Below are 20,548 nucleotides of genomic sequence, written 5' to 3'. Positions count from 1 at the left end.
ATAATTAATTAAATGTTTCATTTATTAATTAAAATTGGAATTAATTAATTGAATAAACATTACAATATTTAATGAAATAGCCATTCATCTTATTTGAAATGTTTGATAAATTATTCATTCATTTCCAATTTTAATAAATGATAAATAAATTATAAATATAATAATTATAAATAAATTATAATAAATTATTATACAAAGTCTAACACATATGAACACCAGATAATAAAGAAAAGCGAATGGTTCAGTCTAACATGTGCTCCAGTGAGACATTAAACTTCAGTAAAACTATGCAGTTATTAAACTTGACTTTAATCTGAGCCAAACTGATTTGCTCAGTTGTAAATAAAACGGTGACGTAAACATGACCTGACAGACAGAAGCTGAGTGAATTAAGTCCAGTGTTGGGTTCGTGGTTCGAGTGCTCTGTAGTTTTCTCAGTGTCCATCACCTCTTTTTAAATCACGTTTGTCATCTTTAACACAGGTCAGTCACTCTGAATGAAACACAAGCTCCAGCAGCTCTGCGCTCAGGAAACAAACTACATTTACTTATCTTGTGCAGAATATTGTGCCGAAATTACGTTATATCAAGCTGCAGCTGCCCACGTTAAACTGTGACTATCACCAGGTAACGTGGGCGTCTTTCCTGAATTAGCAGCAGGTGTTAAACATCTGACAGGTGAGCAGCAGTGTTGGTCAAGTTACTTGAAAAAAGTAATCAGTTACTAATTACTGATTACTTCCCCCAAAAAGTAATCCCGTTACTTTACTGATTACTTATTTTCAAAAGTAATCAATTACTTAGTTACTTAGTTACTTAGTTACTTTTTAAAAACACGATTTACAACCTGAATAGGTGATAAAGCGATAGATCTTTCAGCCCAATTCTACTTTTTCTGCATAATCCATCATACAAAATGTAATCAAATGGAAAAGTCTCTTTTTAAAACTTGTTTTATTAGTTTTAATCTTTTAACTTTATGCATCAAGCAAAAATTAAATTATATGCAACATTCTCTGACTGGAAGAAATTTGTTTAACATTTAAACCTATTTTCTGCACATTCCAGCACATAAAATAAAATATGTTTTTTGCGCTTACACTCACTCTTTCAAATAGATGCAAGTAAAACACAGCAGAAAATAAATAAAATCAAAGACTAGCGGTCCTGTTGCTCTATTTTCACCTGTAAAGCAGGACTGGGGTAGGCGGAGGAGGTTTACCCTGGTGCAGGTGTGCCGCAGCGGTCAGTGGAAGAATCCATGAGTTTCTCTGTGAATTTCACATTACGTCGTAGTACACTCGGTGGTGCTTGCTTGGAAGTTTAGGGTTTTTTCGCTGTAAAAAGAAGTTTTCTTCCCACGCACAACGGACACTAATGTTTTGTCACTTTTATGGAATCAAACTCAAAATAAGGTCAGTACTTCCACGCTTTAAACGCTGCATGCTACACTCTTATGATCTGCACACAGCTGTTGTCACGAACGTCGCACTCGCCACGTCACTGTCATGAGACGTTCTCGCAAAAAAATCACGGTTTTAGTAACGCAGTAACGCAGCGTTCCCTACGTGAAAGTAACGGTAATCTAATTACCGTTTTTGCAATAGTAATCCCTTACATTACTCGTTACTTGAAAAAAGTAATCAGATTACAGTAACGCGTTACAAGTAACGCGTTACTGCCCATCTCTGGTGAGCAGGATGTATGCAGATAAACTGAGGGTCTGTCGAGCTGATCGCTGGTATCGTTAGCAAAATGTCGGCTTGTTATTTAAGTTACAGAAATACAGAGACACAAGACCAGGTAGAAAGAGACAACCGTCAGGTGAAAATGAGAATCTGCGGATACAACATGTGGAACACATAAATCTAACGTAACGTAAAAAACAGTTAAGCTGGAACATCGGAGCTGTGAGCTCAGTACGCTATCAGCTGACTGTTATAGGAAAACATCGGAGCACTTTTGCAAACATGCTCTATGTTGACAACCTGATCAGATATGTAAAGATTACGCCACTACATATTATTAAAGTATAGTTTGCGACAGAAAACATCACCACCATTGCTGCTTGTGATCTGGAATACATTCTGGGATACCTGGCTGTCCCAAGTCCACACTACCACCAGTTCATAGCAATCGATTATCTAGGATCGACCTGTCTTGACCTACTGTGCATGATAACCAGTACGATTATAGACAAGCTTAGGGCGGCATCGTCACTGATTTCTGTAACTGATTCAATTCCGATTCAGTTCAATTTGAACTCTGGCAGTCATATTTCATTGGACCTTTATTTGGATTTTTTTAACAAAACAAAACCACACAGCAACAACATATATATGCATAAATAACAGTAAATAATAAATATTAAATATTACTGAACAGCACATAATAATGCAAGATATGTTTAGAGGCAGCAGCAACCAAGATACTGTGTGTCTGTGAGTACCTGTTTGTAGACCTGTGTGTGTGAGCGCTCATGTGTTCATAAATGTCTAATAGTATGTGGGGAGTGTAGAATTATAGGGATTATTTTACATAACCATCATCTTTATCATTGCATTAATTATCATTTCATCCAAGCATTTATTGAAGTTGCTGGCATTATGTTATAATTTGTATTACAGGTGTTATCATAATCACATATTAACATGTTTATTACAGGTGCAGTTATAACCACTTTAAATCGTTGAGTTAAATCTATAATCTTAAAAGCTTATATGCTGAGTATATTGTTACAGTAAAATAGTAGCTGAGCAAAGGCCTGAATGTATTCAGCTTCTTGTTGCATTTGAGTTTGCCTAGCAACAGGTGACAGAAAGAGGACAAGCCCATGGGGACCTCAGAGGCCTGAGATCATCACCATATTTGGAAGAGGATGCCAGAAAGGGGAATTTCTGTGTCTGCATTTATCTCTTAGAATAGATCATTATCTGTACAAGGGGCAAATAATGTTCTTAAGATGTGCTTGTAAATGCAAGAGGGGGCATTATAATACCCTGATGTTATAAAAGCAAGCTGAAGTGTATTTTTGGTTGGGGATTTACAACTAATGTTTTGCAGTGTACGTCTCCCCACGCTGCGTGTATTCATTAAAATCAATTGTTTGACCGACCTCTTCTGGACCATCATTGTTTTACTCTCGTCCTCAATTTCGGACCCGTAACATTTGGTGCATTGGCCGAGGGTTGAGGGGGGAGAGAGTTGGAGATTGAGACCGAGAGGGTCCGAGGCGCTCGAACGGGCAGACACGAGTCAGTGGTCGAAGTGAGTGGACATAAGCCGGCTTATTCAAAGGTAAGGCACTACCTGTTGAATTATTTCCAAAATGTGCCAGATTGGATATTGCAAAATTAAAAGTTTACTCACTGAAATTACTGGTAAAGGTCTGTTTTGATTTTGGTGAAAATCTTATGAGAATTGAAATTGAAGTAATGGTAATGAAACATTAAGTGACAGTACTGAGTAAAGAAAAGCAGTTGGACTGCTAAGTGAATAAAAAGCAGTTGGACTGCTAAGTGAATTTAGAATAGTAGGTAATTGGTCGTTTTGTGGGTAACACCCCCAATTGGTTATAAGATTGGACCTGTGCCAGTCATACACTTGTTCTGAGGTGTTGATTGTTGTTTCAAAGTATTACAAATTTCTGTAGAACAGCAGTTGGACTGCTAAGAAGCGCATTGTCCAGAGGTAACGCTTGCCGAGGGTGCGGACGCGTGCCTTCGTCCTCTATGAGGGATAGTCAGTTGGTCACTGTGGAGCTTGGGGCACTCCAGAATAACTAGTGGTTGGACCACTTTACCGTTTGGAACGGTGGTTTGCGCTTTTTTGGGTAGTAAAGCTTGGAGCTTGGGCGTTGGACGCTTTTAAATTGAGTTAGGGATTTTAGAGATTAGACCAGAGACAGGTTGGACCTGATACTGGGTAATTGATAATAAAAAACTTGGAGTTTATCCCTTGGAGGGTTAATTTAAATTTGTCAAAATTCTGTAGGTTGTGCAATCTCAGGCCTGATAATTGTTGTTATTGTAATTATAAAGACGTCTGTGTAAAATTGTGTGTGAGAGGAGTCTGTGAGTCAGGCTGGTATTATTTTTAGACTGTGTGTGTGTGTGTGAAAATGCAAATGAGGCAGCTGCGAGGTCCCTAGAGTTTTAGGAAGTTATAGAGACTGTTACACATTGCTGAATGCCTGTATTTAAGACGCTGGTTTTGTTTATTACAATACTGTGTAAAGTTTTTATTTCTTGCCATGACTGTATGACTTTTTTGCTGGGTTTTGAGATAGGATACATAAACTGTTGAAACTTAGGACCGTTATTTGGGGTCTGAAAACTGAAATTGACTTTGAAATAATTTCATTAATAAATATGTCTGTAAGTGATGTCTCTTTTGGTGTGTTCAAGTAAGATGTTTTAGGATTTTTAGATGGGTTTTGTTTCAGTTTGAGATAATATACACAGTTACATTTGGTGTTTCTCAGGTATTGTGGTTGACTTTGAGTGATACATATAGGTGTAAGTCGTTTGATGTTTGTTGGCCTAAGGAGGACTTTAGAAGATTGTAAGTGGTTTTCTTTTAGTCCGATAATATATAAGTAGTTAGATTTGACAGACTTGTTTACATTTTGGTTTTATGTTAATATAGGTTGCAACGGGCACAGAGGAAACACAGCACAACATCTTAAGGGTTTAAAATAATAATAAATAAATGAATGAAGTTAAATGAATGAAGTTTCTTAAGGGTTTTTGTGTGTGTTTTTAGGGATAGTTTTGGTGGGATTTTAGGGGGAGTGTGTGTTTGTGTGTGTCAAACGGGAGGTCTGAATACAGCTAGTGAGCTGGTGACAGACGCTGTAACATGAAAACAGAGGAATTAGAGACTAGAATGTCCTAGAAAGCAATAAAATGCAAATTAACAAGCTGTGAACGGGTTAAACCACGGTTGGTTTCACAAATAATGCTGCATAGAAAGTTGAATGCGTGTGTTTAAGACGCCATTGGTGTTTATTAGAGGACATAAATAAATAAATAAAGTTCTGAGTTGCTGTAGTGGATGTATAGTAATTGACTGAGTTTTGATATATAGGTATATATATATATATATATATATATATATATATATATATATATACATTGAGTGCACTGTATATACCGAAGACTAAAATATTACTTTCAATAGCAACTTGTTTTCAGAAATAAAGGCTGTGGTGTTTTATTTTTCCAGTTATGCGTGTGCCGTGAGAAGGATTAGAGGTTTCAGTTGTTTTTATTTCATTTGCTTTTTCTGAGTTTGAAAAGCATGCCTGTAAAATACTCTTAGGAAAGCGTATTTTGAGTGATTTTAACTGTGTGAATGCTGTCAGTATTTGATTTGAGTGACTCTGTGTGATTTGTACCAAATAGTAAATGAGTAATAACAACACTAGGGAGGTTTATAGTAGAATGAGTGAAAAAGTGGAAGTTTGAGAGAAAAGGCAGTGTGTGTGAGACGATTATGAAAGTATTGTGTGAATGATGTCACAAAAACTGACAAATGCAAAAACTTAGTATATTTAAAAGTGTGTGTGAGAAGAGGGTGTATTGTTTTTAGACCAAGACTTAGTAAAACTAAAGAGGGTTTGTAGACTGTAAATATGAAAAAGAGACGTGTGTTTTAAGAAAGAGTAATAAAATTATATTAATTACAGGTTTTAGAAAAGAGACAGACCGAGAGAAATAAATACATGAACTAACAATTACATTAATGAATTGAAAATGCACGTACACAAACTGTTATATGTGAAATTATTGTTGGAAAGTTTAATACACATGAAATAAAGAAAGCAGTTTACACTCCTTTAATTTCCAGAACCAGTGTGTCCCCTAGACCTGATAACACCCTTGCCCAGTTGGCCCCCGTATCAGGCGAGCATGGAAGGCTGGACAGCCCATGACGGGTAAGATCCCACCTCGAAACCCTGGGACAACCTAAGGCAAGGCGCAGTCACGATTGCTTGAACCTAAGTCCCTAAGTGAGCCTGGAGTCACTGGAGGAGACGGGACTTAACGGGTAAAGCCGCTGGGCACAGGCGGAGGGGAAATGTCATTAACAATGACCAGTGATGAGCCAGAGAGAGAAAACACACCCTGTCTAAAAGGAGTCTGAAACACTGCAAAAGAAACATTTACAAGATCACAAAGATAACAAAGAAACATTTATAAAAATCACACATAGAAACAGAAAATGCACTAACCTTACAGAGATAAGCTCATGAAGATTAATGCGATTAAAACCTGGCTAAGAACACAAACATATGTAATTAAATCAGCTTGCTAATTTCATGAGTGTTAAAATGGTGTGAATGTTGAAGAAAATACACTTAAAACACACTTGGATAAAATAGAGTTGTGGAATAACTCAAAAGAAGCTGTATGACAAGGGAGTGAGTTATGAAAAAAAAAACAAAAGAGAAGTGATTAAAGTAGTTTAAAAGGGTGAGTTAGGAGTGCTCTTGCACTGATTGATCAAAGTAAGAGATTAGTATAGAAAGAAAATGAAAATAATTGAATAATGTGATAAGGTTTAAACATATTTTTCTTGTCAAGTTAACTTGTTGAGATGTCACTCAGTATGCAAATTAGCTGGAGTGAGTGACGACAGAGGAGCTTCCTGTGTGTGTGATTGAGGCCTTAAGGAAGGGAAACAAAGTAGACTGTTCAGAGGTGCAGATTTGGACAAGAAATTTATAATTTAGTGTTGACACATTGTTATAACGTGTTTATATTTTAGGCTGAATCTAAGTATGGTGAAGTGTCAAAGGAGACATTGTTGTGCGTAAAACGGTGCAGCTTTTGACGAGGTTTTCAGTGCGTTGAATGGGTGAAATTTAAGATTGTTTAAGATTTTTGGGGCTGCTGTTTTTTATTTTAATAGAGGGAGTTTTAATAAACATGGACATGTCTAAAAGGGCCCATAGTTTTTGTAACAGTGCACTTAGAAAAAAAAAAAAAAAAAAAACCTGTCAGGTGATTTTGTTTTGTACTTTGATGAGCTAATAATCAGCTCTCTTTTTTCATTTTTGTTCTAAGCAGGCCTGGAAGAGAGTGAACCGACGGCGCTGACAGAATTTCCGGACAAACAAATATGAGGTGACTTTTCCAGATTTCAATGGGTGGAGGAAAGGCTACCTGTGGGGACCTGATCAGATTGAAAGTCCCTGTCTAAAAGGATTGTAGCGAGCCAATCCAGACAAAAGCATAAAGAACTATTTTCTAAAAAAGAGAAAACAAAATAAAACAAATGAATGATCTCATTTTCCTGATGTGGAGAATCTGATTATTCGTGCGGGAGTCTCGAATATTGGAAATATGATGTATGTGAGTGAGTGTGTGACTGGACCAATAAAATGTTGGCAAACAGGAGGAGTGGAAGATTTAATTCTGGGGATGCTGATGTTTGCTTGGAGGGAATCTTTGTTTTATTTACTGGGGTTGGATTATGTTATTACATTATAAAATGCTAAATGCTAAAAGGGAAACATTTTTGGATATAACTCATGTTACCATTAATTGAAGAAACACATGATTGATAACTGTTCTGTTTTAAGTTTAGTTTTTGTTATAACACAGATTGGATCATAAAGGGGGAGAGTTGAGTATGAAATGTAAAGTATAGGTGTTGTTTCCAGGAAATTCCAAGGATCCAGAGTTCGATGGAGCAAGGAGTTCGAGAAGATTTGACATAATGATGTCAAATCATTATGATTAAATTGATTTCATTCCTTAAGCACAGGTTTTCAGGGCCGGAGCAGAGAGGAGGATGGCTGACCTGTTCTGAGAGATGATATGACTAACCTTTTTCCTTTAGTTTCTTAAGCCCGGGTGATGCATTTTGAGTTTTTGGGTTTTTATTTATTTGGACACATCTGGTGTGTCCAAATATAAAGGGGGAATTTAAGAGGTAATTTGAGATGGGTTCTAGGATCATTTTATGACTTTTGGGGTTGTTGATAATTTAGATATGGTAAAACTGAGGCAGAAATTGTTAGTTTTAAATAAAGTTATTGTTAAAGTAAAATGAACTGAATCCTGTTTAGAAGATAAAAGGCCGGTGTTCATGAGAAGTTGTACACCAAATTTAAAGGGAAATTGCGGGACATTTTTGAATAAAAGATATGCTTTGGGGAAAACTAGTGAAGATTTTAGGAGTAGAAAATGTTTGATTTCTTTTTTATCTTTAGAATAAGCGGTTATAATGCAGGCTTACACATACAGATATTACATAGATTTATTTCTAGGGTAGAGGAGAGAGTTTCTTAAGAGAGGGTTAAAAGTGTTGCTGACTCAAATGAATAATATTGGAGATTATATACGTAGAAATGATTTTTTCTTACACATTGCGATCGTGCTCATTAACAGAGTTGATGTTCGGTCCATTTAAGGTCACAAGCTTCGACGAGCGCGATGTCTCAGTCGATATATTGCGGGGGACTTGGAGCAACAGAAGGATAAACAGCATTCACGCTTACAAACACACATGATTTAAACATAGGCGAGGCCAAAGGCCTGGACTTGATGTAGCTTTTAACTGTACAGCTCCTAACTTGCAGGGATGGCGTGGAGTGTAACGAAGGAATGCAAAACATGCTTACAGACACAAACATGACATAGATTTATTTTATAGGGTAAAGGTGGAACACATGTTGCTTTGTTTCTGCTTAGCAACTACTGAGACGGTGAAACAAAATGTTGTAGATAATGGAAACTTGTCTAACTGGCATTAACAGTAACTTTTGCATGTTATGTATATGCTTGAAGCAAAAAGAGGCGTAAATCCTGATGGAAAATTTTGAAGTGTGCTTTCTAGCGGAGAGTTAGGCTGACATGGGGACGGTGTATATTTTACCCTGGGTGTGTTTAATAGAACTAAAAGCGTTGCTCACACACATAAAGAGCATTGAGATTAAGTAAAGTTAATAAAAAGGATAAAGCCCAGAACATGATATTGTGAACCAAGTTTGAATAATTAAAGGAACATTAGATGCACACAGTAGATTAGTGAGGTGTACCAGAGAGAGGCTGTTTGTTTTCTATCCCCCTACAGGAGAAGATTTCCACAAGAGAGGGACCCAGAAGAGGAGCAGAGACCACTTAAGCATGAAGTGTTTTCAAGTGGGAGCTGGTGTTTTATTACTGGACCACCTAGATGACCTGAGGTTGTTGTCTGATTTGCTGAGTCAGGGGACGGCTAGAGAGGGTCAGAGCGAAGGCAGTGGACCTGGGAATGGTTGTTTCGGGGCCCATGATGCCATTAATGGATCTAGAGGTGACAGAGTGGGTCGAAGAGTGACACAAGAAAACGGTGTAGTGACGTCTCTGGAAGAGACGTCAAGACAGGGAATTGTAGAATTATAGGGATTATTTTACATAACCATCATCTTTATCATTGCATTAATTATCATTTCATCCAAGCATTTATTGAAGTTGCTGGCATTATGTTATAATTTATATTACAGGTGTTATCATAATCACATATTAACATGTTTATTACAGGTGCAGTTATAACCACTTTAAATCGTTGAGTTAAATCTATAATCTTAAAAGCTTATATGCTGAGTATATTGTTACAGTAAAATAGTAGCTGAGCAAAGGCCTGAATGTATTCAGCTTCTTGTTGCATTTGAGTTTGCCTAGCAACAGGTGACAGAAAGAGGACAAGCCCATGGGGACCTCAGAGGCCTGAGATCATCACCATATTTGGAAGAGGATGCCAGAAAGGGGAACTTCTGTGTCTGCATTTATCTCTTAAAATTGATCATTATCTGTACAAGGGGCAAATAATGTTCTTAAGATGTGCTTGTAAATGCAAGAGGGGGCGTAATAATACCCTGATGTTATAAAAGCAAGCTGAAGTGTATTTTTGGACGGGGATTTACAACTAATGTTTTGCAGTTTACATCTCCCCACGCTGCGTGTATTCATTAAAAATCAATTGTTTGACCGACCTCTTCTGGACCATCATTGTTTTACTCTCGTCCTCAATTTCGGACCCGTAACAGGAGCACACAGCCCTGCCCTCCAAGACATGAAGCTAACATGGAGGAGACCCGGGCCCCAGACATCCAAAGGCCCCACCCCCCAGAGCGTGAGAGCCCCAGGTGGACCACTGCAGGGACAATCCAGTCTTTAAGTGATGACGTGCTGAATCCTGCTTCGGGGCCCAAAGTGCTCTGTGTTTCATAGGGCTATTGTGCTTTTAACATATTTTAATGCTTTGTATCTTGTTCTATTTCATCTCAACAAGTCCCTAAAAACAGTCAGTGAGAACCAGGGCTGGACTGGGACAAAAAATCGGCCCTGGCATTTTGACTAGAGACCGGCCCACCAGGGGTCCGTTCTTCGTACCTCGCTTACTACATCCAAGATCAAATCATCGCGCTAACTTTGAGCTCGCTAATCCGGTTCTCCGAACACACCTGTTGTTGACGATTAGTATAGCTGGATGAAGTAATCTGAGATCACTGGGTGGCTTAAAGGGGCTACGATCGATAGTAGAAACATTGATCGGCAACCCTTTGATTGGTCGGCGAAGATGTCGAAGGAGCGCGCACAGTATTTTACGGCAGCAGACCAAGAACTCTTGATTGAGGGATATCAGGAGTTTCAGAGTTTAATTAAAACACAAGGGAACACTGCAAAGGCTGCAAAAGCAAGGAGAGAGGGCTGGCAGAAAGTTGCTGACAAATTAAACTCGTAAGTGATCCATGATATTACATTATATCATGTGATATTATATTATACCACATTATATTATATTACATCATATCCTCTTTCACATTAGAGCCACAACAGGACCCACTAGAACATGGGAAAAGTAAAAGTGAAATATAAGAATATTCCACAGAATGGTAATATTTATCACTTATATTGCTTTTAGTCTCTTGAAAAGAGACCCTGAAATAATGTGTTTGTTTGTTTATAACAGCAACCAAGAAAAGGGCAGAGCAAATAAAGACGGGTGGTGGTCCTGCACCCCTCGTCACACCCCTTTTGTACTGTGACATTTATTGACATTGTGGGGTTTTTTGCGTGTAGTTTGACATAACACTCCATCACTTTTACCTGTTCCCATGCAAGGGTGACTGAAGCATGCACAGTAAGTCGGGAGATATATATATATATATATATATATATATATATATATATATATATATCTAGAGAGAGAGAGAGAGAGAGAGAGAAGAAAGTAAATAATACCCTCACGGAGAATCGATATCTCTCTATGAGCACACCGTCGCGCTGAGCTAAAGGATCCTGTCTATCCCGCAATATACGCTAGATTCTGTAAACTCTCCTTATCAATCTTGCACCTTCCTTGCTCGCGTACAAACGGACAGGACATGGCTGCGACAGACTTCCCAAATCCACCTTCGCTTTTTTAGCCGTGGTCTCTCATCTTGATTGCACGTAGTAATTTACTATTACTACTCTAAAATATGAATTACATCTGACATGATCTACTACATGTAATAGAATGATTAATAGTACATTTCCCTTCTTTTAGGAAATGACCTGTATGTATCTGTATGAAATCAATAAAAGAATCAAATACATTATCTTTAGTTACACTGATAATATTTATTTATGGTAAAACAGTGGAGAAATATTGCTGTTGCTTTCGTATAAATGAAGCGGACATACCTGAGTGGCCGCGATCTAATCCTGTTTACATAAAGTAAACCTGCTCCCGAGCAGGTTTACGCTTACGGATCTGTTGCTATGACAGCAAGTCCCGGATGGGCTTCGGAGAACCGAACGATCCAAGATCACGCGAAATCGTCAACAATCAAATCCGGCTAACTTACTTAGCGAGGTACGAAGAACGGACCCCAGTTCTGTAACGCCTCTGTTTACCACAGGTACAAGAAGTTCAAACATGGAAATGAACAACTATATAGGTGCAGACACTATCAAGAGCCCCAGTTAAATTTTGAGAAGAAGAAAAAAAACCCCTCAAAACTCGATTACTTTAATCTGTCTGATTGCGTCCTGCTGTACCACTAATCATATTTCAATAGCTTAAGATGTAACCAGTGATATCTTTGCATCCATTTTATTGTAGTTCTTGATACACAAATCCACATCAGTTTGGCATTTGTGTAAATGTAAGCATGTAACAGTCAGATTATTTCTAATAAAAAAAAGAAGAGTATGACACTTAAGTTAGACTTGTGTTTGTATCTGAACCCCCCCCCCCATGTTGTGTAGCTTTCTGGATTTTATACTTAATGGGCTACATATTTATTTATTATACAGGCTACACAGTGCATAAAATCAAGATTCACATTTTTATGTAACTGAAATCTTTAATTATCTGGGCTAAAGAAAGTAAAGTTATAGACTATATTTATATGAAACGTGTATAATTACTGCATTTGAATAATTTTAATCATATATAATAATACATATTACAGGATGTAACACCTTAGTATGTGTAAAAAATGGCTTTGCCGCTTCTCAACTGAAATTATTCTAAAATTCTTAATGGTGAAGAGAAGTTCCAGATATTTAACCCTAAACAGAGCTGCTTCTGTACTTTTGCTAAATCAGCAGCAGGTGTTAAACAGCTGACAGAAAGAACAGGATGTATGCAGCTCAGCAGCTCGGTGATGTTGAAGGAAAATGTCGGCTTGTTGTTTCTGTCACAGAAACTCACAGATTTGAGTCCAGCCGGAGATTTTTCACAGCTATTATATTAACTTTATATAAAATGTTTTAATCAGCAGAATTTGCATGGTTATCTGAAGATAACATCTGGAACACCTCTGGATGTCTAACCAGATCCAAGCAGTCACTGTAAAAAGCAGTTACCCTGGTAACAACGTAAACAGTGAACAGTGGTGAAAGTGTGAGTCTTTGAATGTCCGCAGCACTGTTGTGTCTTTGTGACTCGCTGAAAAAGCCACAGACGGAGCAGTGAGCAGACTCTGTCCATGAATGTGCTGCAGCAGCTTTCAGCACAACAACAAGATGTATGTCTGTATTTCTACTGATGCGTGAAAGCCTCTATAGTATACTGATAACGAGCAAACACTCCTGTTTTCAACTTTACTGCTGAAACACACTCAACCACGGACTGACGTCAGCAGCTGCTCGGACTTCCGAGGTTGTTGAGTGCGCCACAAACCGCAGAGTCCGTGGTTTGTCAAAGCAGACTTTCAGCTTTATTTCAAGCTTAAATGTAACCTGATGTAGTCAGTATTTAAAGTCAGGCTCTGTTATTGACTGAAAACAGCGACAGACTCAGACATTTAGAACAAACTAAGAGTCGGATCAGCACAAATACTGACACAGAGATGGCTGCTGGCACTGCGCTGCTCTGCTGCTCTTTGCTGTTCGTCCATGTCTTCGTCTCTGCAGGTGAGATTGAACTAAACTGAGTTTCTCTCTGAGATAACAAGAAGTTCAGGAGGATTATTTTCATCTGGATTCAGTTTGTCTGTGTGTGAAGGAGACACGAGGCTGGGTGGAGTTAACATCTGTAATCCAGCTGTGACAGAGACAAAGAAGTGTAATGTGTGTGTCAGTGTGATGTGTTGTAGTGTCAGGAGTCAGTATACAGCTACAAAGCTTTTTGTTCAGTGTATACAAACAGCTGTAGCTCCATAAAGGCAGCATGCAGAGACTCACAGTGTCTTATAATGAGAGGCTGCTTTCTCTCACACATTATGTTCACTTATTATCAGCACATGTTGTTGTTCTGTGGAAGCTAACATCTTGTAGTTTCTGACACTTTGCATGTTTAGCATGAGGCTAAAATTCCCCCTCAGTGGGTCACTGGTGACCTGCTGGATGTTCAGAGGTTCATTAAATCCAACATGACTAAAAACTCAAATGTCAAAGGAAATAAACAAAATTTTTAAAGTCAATCATTCTGATCATAATTGTACTTTGACCTTTAACCTCTCTGCTCTGTGTTGTTTCCTCTTTCAGACCAGAAAAACATCACAGCTGAGTCTGGACAGAACGTCACTCTGACATGTCGAGCTCCAAACAACAAGATCAAATTTTTAAAGTGGACAAAAGCTTTCCTGTGGTCAGAAGCTGTCATTTTGCACTGGGATGGTCCCTTTGATCCATTTTACCAGCATCCATCTTTTACAAACCGGATGGATCTGCAGGACAGACAGATGAAGGATGGAGACGTGTCTTTGATTCTGAACAATGTGACGATTAATGATGCTGGAACATATGAGTGTCATGTCTTCATGGAAAAAATATGGCGATGGCAGTCCATTAGCATCATCTACCTTAGTGTTGTTGTTCCTCCAGGTGAATGAGTAGAGTTGAGTGTGTGTGTGATCAGAGGTGAAGCTGCTTCCTGGTTGTTGATGTTTGTTTGTTGTATGGATGAGCTGGTGGATGTCAGAGGTAGACAGATGTTTCTCCAGCTGTTGTCTTTGTGGCTGGTAGTCTAGAGTTGTAGAGCAGCATTGTTTGGGTAAGGTTAGAGCAGAAACAAAGACATTTATGAATCAGTCTCTTCTTCTCTTGCTCTCTATCTCGTCTGTAAACATGTGTGGGGAAACTCAATGTTAAAGCCTACAGCTGGAGGGGGAGGGGAGGGGTGAAGCTGGTGGTTGTGAGTCTGTGAAAGTGAATCCTGCCGGTGCCATAGCTGCTGAAAACGTACTTGGTGCAGACACAAAACGTCCATCAGCTTCAAAGTGTGTCAGAAAAATGTCCACATGATGACTGATGGATGAGAGAGATCCCATTTTTGTTGTTGTAAACAAATCATTGAACAACACAAACACTTAGAGCTCCTTTCAGTGCTGCCTGTTTTGTTACTGCACACATTTCTGATGGTCCTACAGTCCAACGTAGCAAACATCTCCCTGAAGCCTCTTCCTTAGAGACCAAAGGTTGGATCAGAGCAGCTGAAAGGACACATCTATGAATGCAGTCAGAGACTTTCTCACAACCTCACACTCAGCTTTAGACTGAGGATCTCTGTTAGTCACTGAAAATAGAAACAGTTTCACACTCTCAAAAGAAATCAACATTAAAATTAATATATGATCAGATCCTCATTTGCAACAATGTGGACACCATCATGTCATCTTTGGCTCCTCCAGCTGAGACACACCCTCAGAGACACACAGCCCCTCCCCTCACTAACAGCTGGATCACTGTCACAGGTGACACACTCACCTGTCTGTGTTTCTGCAGGTTTCAACATCACAATGTGACGACAACTTAATGACTGTGTTTGCTGTATTTTAGACAAACACACCACCACACCTCCACCTACATCCGCAGCTCATCCTGGTTCTACCTCCATCACTCTTCCTCCATCACTCTCTCCTCCTCCTCTCTCTGTACTGTTGCCTGTTGGATCAGTCTATGTTGTGGTTCTACTGGTGTTACTGGTTCTGCTGGTGAGACGATGTGTTCACAGGAAACTTGAAGGTTTGTACATATTCGTTTTTATTCATTGTGGTATTTTGTTTCCATTCTGTGGTCATAATTTAGATTCTTAAATCATAAAAGTGTTTACTTTAACTCATTTCATCAGATGGAGAAGATGACATCACCAGTAGCATCACATACAGTGTTGTGAAGTCATCAAATCATCAACAGCCTCCAGTCAAAGAAGCCAGAGAGAGAGGTTTGTGTGTTCACCCAGGTGTCATCCACATACCTAAACCAATGACTTGGTGGTGTTCCAGCGTACGATAGCAAAGCCCTCTTTTCCACGTCTTCCATATGCAAGTTACCCACAATGAGTGAAACTGGGGAGCCCACGGCACACCCACGTTCCTGCCTGTAGACCCTTGTATGCAAGGGCGTCGATTTGGCATGGACGGAGGGGACATGTCCCCACCAATAATTTGATCGCTTCTTGTAAAAAAAACCCAAACCCGATAGAAAGAAAAAAAAAGATCTGTCAGCGTCTCAGTCACTCAGCGGTGCAGAAAGAGTTAAATTACGTTCTCTACTGGAGTCCGACCTCATGTGACAAATATGGCCAATGTGATTGGCTGAGCCTTTCAGGGAGCTCTGTTTAGTTTCAGCAGCGGCAAACCTGCGCTGAGAGGAGGACGGTAGCAAAGAGGAAGAACGTGCATATAAGAAAGTATTTTTCAAAGAAACCTGTAAGTCACTTAAAGCCAAGCTCACTCATAAAATGTGTCCGTCATAATAACGTTACAGGCTATGCTAGGCTTTGGCCCACATCAGTCTAAAATTGTATGCAACCATGAATAACGTGTTTTGGAAACTAACTGCACAACAGGCAGCTCTATTAGTTCTCCCAGTCTCAGAGCAACATTTCTAATTTTGATTGAAACTGTCAGAAAAAACGGCAGCCTCGAGTAAGCCAGGATATTAGTTTAAAGAGGCTGTTAAATTATACGTCTAACGTTAAAATGTTGGTGACACAATAATGTCATCCTAGTGGCACTGACATATTCATAGGGTTAATTTTTGAGACAAAATATCATGAGGTAGTCATGATTTTGCAAATATTCCACCTTGTAGTGCAGTTTGCACTACAATTGTTAGGCTGCTGATGTAAATTGATTGATTAGTGTAGATTTGACAAAGAATCTGAATTGACATGTCTCACTTTTTATATGGCACGAATCAATGTGTTATTTTATCAGGTGGCAATATGTCCTAGTGCAGTCAGAGGGGAAAAGCCAGGGCCAAAGGTGAGGCACATCAAACACAGAATAATAATTTTGTGGTCATCTTAGATGAGTTTTATCGACAAAAACCACCAGTTCATTTAGTGTTCCCTTAGTGCCAATGTATAAGAGAAGTTGGTGTACTATAACTGAAGTAATCGTGTTAAGATAAGATAAGATTACCTTTATTATTCCCACACGTGGTATATTTGTTTTGTCACAGCAGAAAGTGGGCAGTGCAAAGTTATATAGCAAAAATTAGAATACAATAAGTATAATATACTGTACACAACTGTACAGAATAGAATAAAATAGTAGAATAAAATAGAATAAAATATACATTAGGATAAAAATAGAATACAAATGTTATATACAACTGAGTAAAAATACAACTTACAACGTCTTATTGCACATGTGTGTGTTTGATCAGCTGCAAAAATCTTTGTGGTGGAGTCTGACAGCAGTGGGGAGGAAAGACCTGCGAAATCGCTCCATCCCACATTTAAGTCCTTAAAGTCATATTCTTTTATTGTCTTGACTGTATTTGAAGCTATTTTTATTTTTGTATGATACCTGATTTATGTGGAATGTGGCTGAAGTAAACTAAAGTCTAAAATATTTAGTCATTTGTTTAGTAGTAATTTAACATTATATAATTCACATATAAAACTATGAATTGTAATTTGAAATGGTTTAATAGCATGTAGAATAGCATATGTAGGCAAGTATATTTCTCCTTTTTTTTTTATCAAGAAACAAAGACGAAAAGGAAAAAAAAAAGAAACAGGGCAGCGTTCAGTGGTTGAAACACCCGTCCCCACCAATGCCAAAACCAAATCTACGCCCTTGCTTGTATGTGAAACAGGTGGAATTAAGACACAGTTAAAGCAAACACACCTGGTCCAACAGCCTTGTCCTGTTCTAACTGCTTCAGACAGTCTGTCACCCTCGTCCTGTGACCACTTCCTGGGTCTCTTTCAGTCTTCAAATATAAAGTTTTTACAGCTTGTAGATTTTAAGTTCTGCTCCAATCATTTGGGTAAAGATAATAAATACACAGGTCAAAGGTCAGAGTCACAGGAACTAGGAAACAGTTCAGTTTTTTCAGTCTAAAATGTTTCAGCTTCTTTGCTTGATCGGTTCACACTTCTCTCTGTGAATGACTTCAGTGTTTCGTCCTTGACCTCCTGAAGGTAAAGGGCTCAAAGAGCCAATCAGCAGCTCTGAAACAGGAAATATGTTACTGAGCTATAAATGTCAAAGCTCAGATGAGGCTCACACATGTGTGTTATCTGTTGTTGGTACACACAGTTAAGATATGGAACATGTGAACATGAGACATATGAAGAGACTGAACAGATAAAATGTCCTTTACGTCCATCAGTGACTTTTTATTCTTTTAAACTTGATCTGCATGTAAAACACAGCAGCTTCTTTTTGACTCCAGTTAGTCTGACACTGATGGAGCTTCTTGCTGCAGTGTGTTTGGGTTTGGCTGATAACAGTGGTCATGCATGTTTGCTCTGTGGTAAACGTGCATCAGTCTGCACCTCTGTGGTCGCCCTTCTTCCTTTTCTCAGAAACATCCTGAATTCTTTGTGCTCAGTCTGTTTCACAGCAAAGGTGTTATGATTAACAATAAAAACTGTGAAAAGCTGCTGCAGTTTATGAAAAGACAAAATTTAATGTCTTTAAAAAGCATAAAAGAACAGAATGAAATGTCTCCATGACTGTAGTGTAATAATATCACAGCACTGTTGTAGTAATTTTACTGTGTTTATTGTACAGAGACTGATTCAGCTGTGATCTACTCAGCAGTGAGAACTGAAGACGTCAGTTATGGACAAACAACCATCAGAACAAGGAGGCCCAGGTACAGCTGAAAATCAGCTATTGCATAATTCTTCTACCATTTTTCCATGAAATACTTAAACTCAGGGCTCAGACTTGTGAAAGATATCAAACTTCTCATCTTTCTATCAGGAACAAAAAGGTTTCTTTTAAAGTTGACCTGCTCCTTTAAAGAGATATGGAACAGAAGGTCAGTTATGGCGTGGTCTTCCTACTTATCTGGACACAATGCTTAAAGTCAGCAGATTTTATTCAACTTAATTCTTTCATCTCACTTTTCCCAATTCAAGTGCACAATCTTATATAGTTAATAAGCAGAGGAAGCTGTAAATTAGTTTCATCTCAACAGGTGCACTTTAGGGACAACAATTAGACAACACTTAAAACAGGAATGGTTTTACAGCTGGAGGCTTCTGACAAGTTTCCCTTCTCATGCTTTCTGACTTTTTTTTCACTAGTTTTGCATTTGGCTGGTGTCGGAGTCAGAACTGGTAGGATGAGGCAACACCTGGACCCTACAGAGGTTACACAGATAGTTCAACTGCCACAAGGTTTGCTGTGTCTGCCAGCACAGTCTGAACATGGATGAGGTGTCAGGAGACGGGCAGTAACACTAGGAACGCTAGACAGGGTTGTATAAGGTCTTTCACCCATAAGCAGGACCAGTATCTGTTCATTTATGTAAGGAGGGACAGGATGAGCACTGCCAGAGCTACAAAATGATCTCTAGCAGGTCACTGGTGTGAATGTCTCTGACCCAACATCCAGACTTAATGAGGGTCGCCTGAGAGCCGATGTCCTCTAGTGGGCCCTGTGCTCACTGCCTGGCACAATGGAGCCTGATTGGCATTTACCACAGAATACTACAATTGGCAGGTCCACCTTAGCCGCCCTGCTTGAGAGCAGGTTCAGTCTGAGCACAGGTCTGAAGAAGACGTGGAGAACTTTACGCTGCCTGTAACACAATTCAGTATGACTAGTTTGGTGGTGGGTCAGTGATGTAACGGACCCTTAACCATGGAGGTAAGCACAGACCTCTACAGGCTTGGCAACAACACTGCCATTAGGATTCAGAATGAAATCCTCGACCTGTTATCAGACCCTACTCTGGTGCAGTGGATCCTGGGTTCCTCCTGATGCACGACAATGCCAGGCCTCATGTGGCAACACTAATTCCAAGAGAATGAAGGAACTGATACCACTGACTGGCCCGCATTGCTCAGCTGACCTAAATCCAACAGACTCTGGATGTTATATTTATAGAATCATTTATAGAAAATCCAGTCGATTTTCTAATTAAAGCACCAGTGCAGGCAAAACTCTCTGAATCACACCTGATGAGATTTCAAAGTGCAGTTAAAGTGTGAGCAGTGTGGAAGCTCTGATTTGTATCTGAGCTGGTTCCCAGTAAAGTCTGAACTGGGACTGTGTGTGATGCAGAGAGGTGGAGATTGGAGGTCTTGATTGAACTACAAAGCTTGTAATCATGTTTCCTGTTGTTTGAACTGTGTGTGTTTGTGTTCAGACTTTAAACCAGAGCCAGACGTCATCTACTCTTCACTGCTTCACTGAAGTAGTCCACCAGTCCAACCACTGAAGTCCAGCTGCTGGTCTCTAACTGGTCCCCCGAGCACCTCAGACCAGAGGACATCCACATGTTACAGATTTATGATGACTCTGATGACCCAGAACTACTTACTGGAAGTCAGTTCTTGACTTGATGTTTGTTGGCTTTTGTTCCTACAGCAGTTTCTCTGCAGGATTAATAAACTTTTGCTCTCAGATTTTTTCCTCATGTGGTTCTGTGGGTTTCACAAAGACGTCTGATGGAGAATTTGACTTGTTCTGGTTTGGCTGTGGCGAACAGTCAGACACGTGCCTTCATAGCAGAAACAAACATTAAACCACAACCACAGACTATAAACAGCACAAGCATCATTGTGTGTGTGTGTGTGTGTGTGTAAGACAGAGAGATGCCACAGAATAATGGGAACCTCCAGAGGGTGAGTACTAAGGAATCATCAT

At 39.1% G+C, this 20,548-nt stretch overlaps 2 protein-coding genes across 2 annotated transcripts in view; both read left to right on the top strand.

Moving 5' to 3' along the window:
* Positions 1-20,548, top strand: part of LOC116335110 (neural cell adhesion molecule 2-like) — a 660,945-nt gene that overhangs the window by 424,167 nt on the left and 216,230 nt on the right. The gene's annotated exons all lie outside the window — the stretch shown is intronic.
* LOC120438317 lies at positions 13,196-20,422 on the top strand. The gene is made up of 6 exons (XM_039608739.1): positions 13,196-13,400; positions 13,974-14,312; positions 15,267-15,452; positions 15,559-15,651; positions 18,461-18,545; positions 20,049-20,422. The coding sequence occupies exons 1-6, from the start codon at positions 13,337-13,339 to the stop codon at positions 20,053-20,055; spliced, it is 774 nt and encodes a 257-aa protein (XP_039464673.1). The 5' UTR covers positions 13,196-13,336; the 3' UTR covers positions 20,056-20,422.

Source organism: Oreochromis aureus, linkage group 3 (assembly GCF_013358895.1).
Source record: "Oreochromis aureus strain Israel breed Guangdong linkage group 3, ZZ_aureus, whole genome shotgun sequence".
In the NCBI taxonomy this organism is placed as follows: domain Eukaryota; kingdom Metazoa; phylum Chordata; class Actinopteri; order Cichliformes; family Cichlidae; genus Oreochromis; species Oreochromis aureus.
The sequence above is the reverse complement of the archived record's forward strand: the minus strand, read 5'-3'. Positions and strand labels throughout refer to the sequence as shown.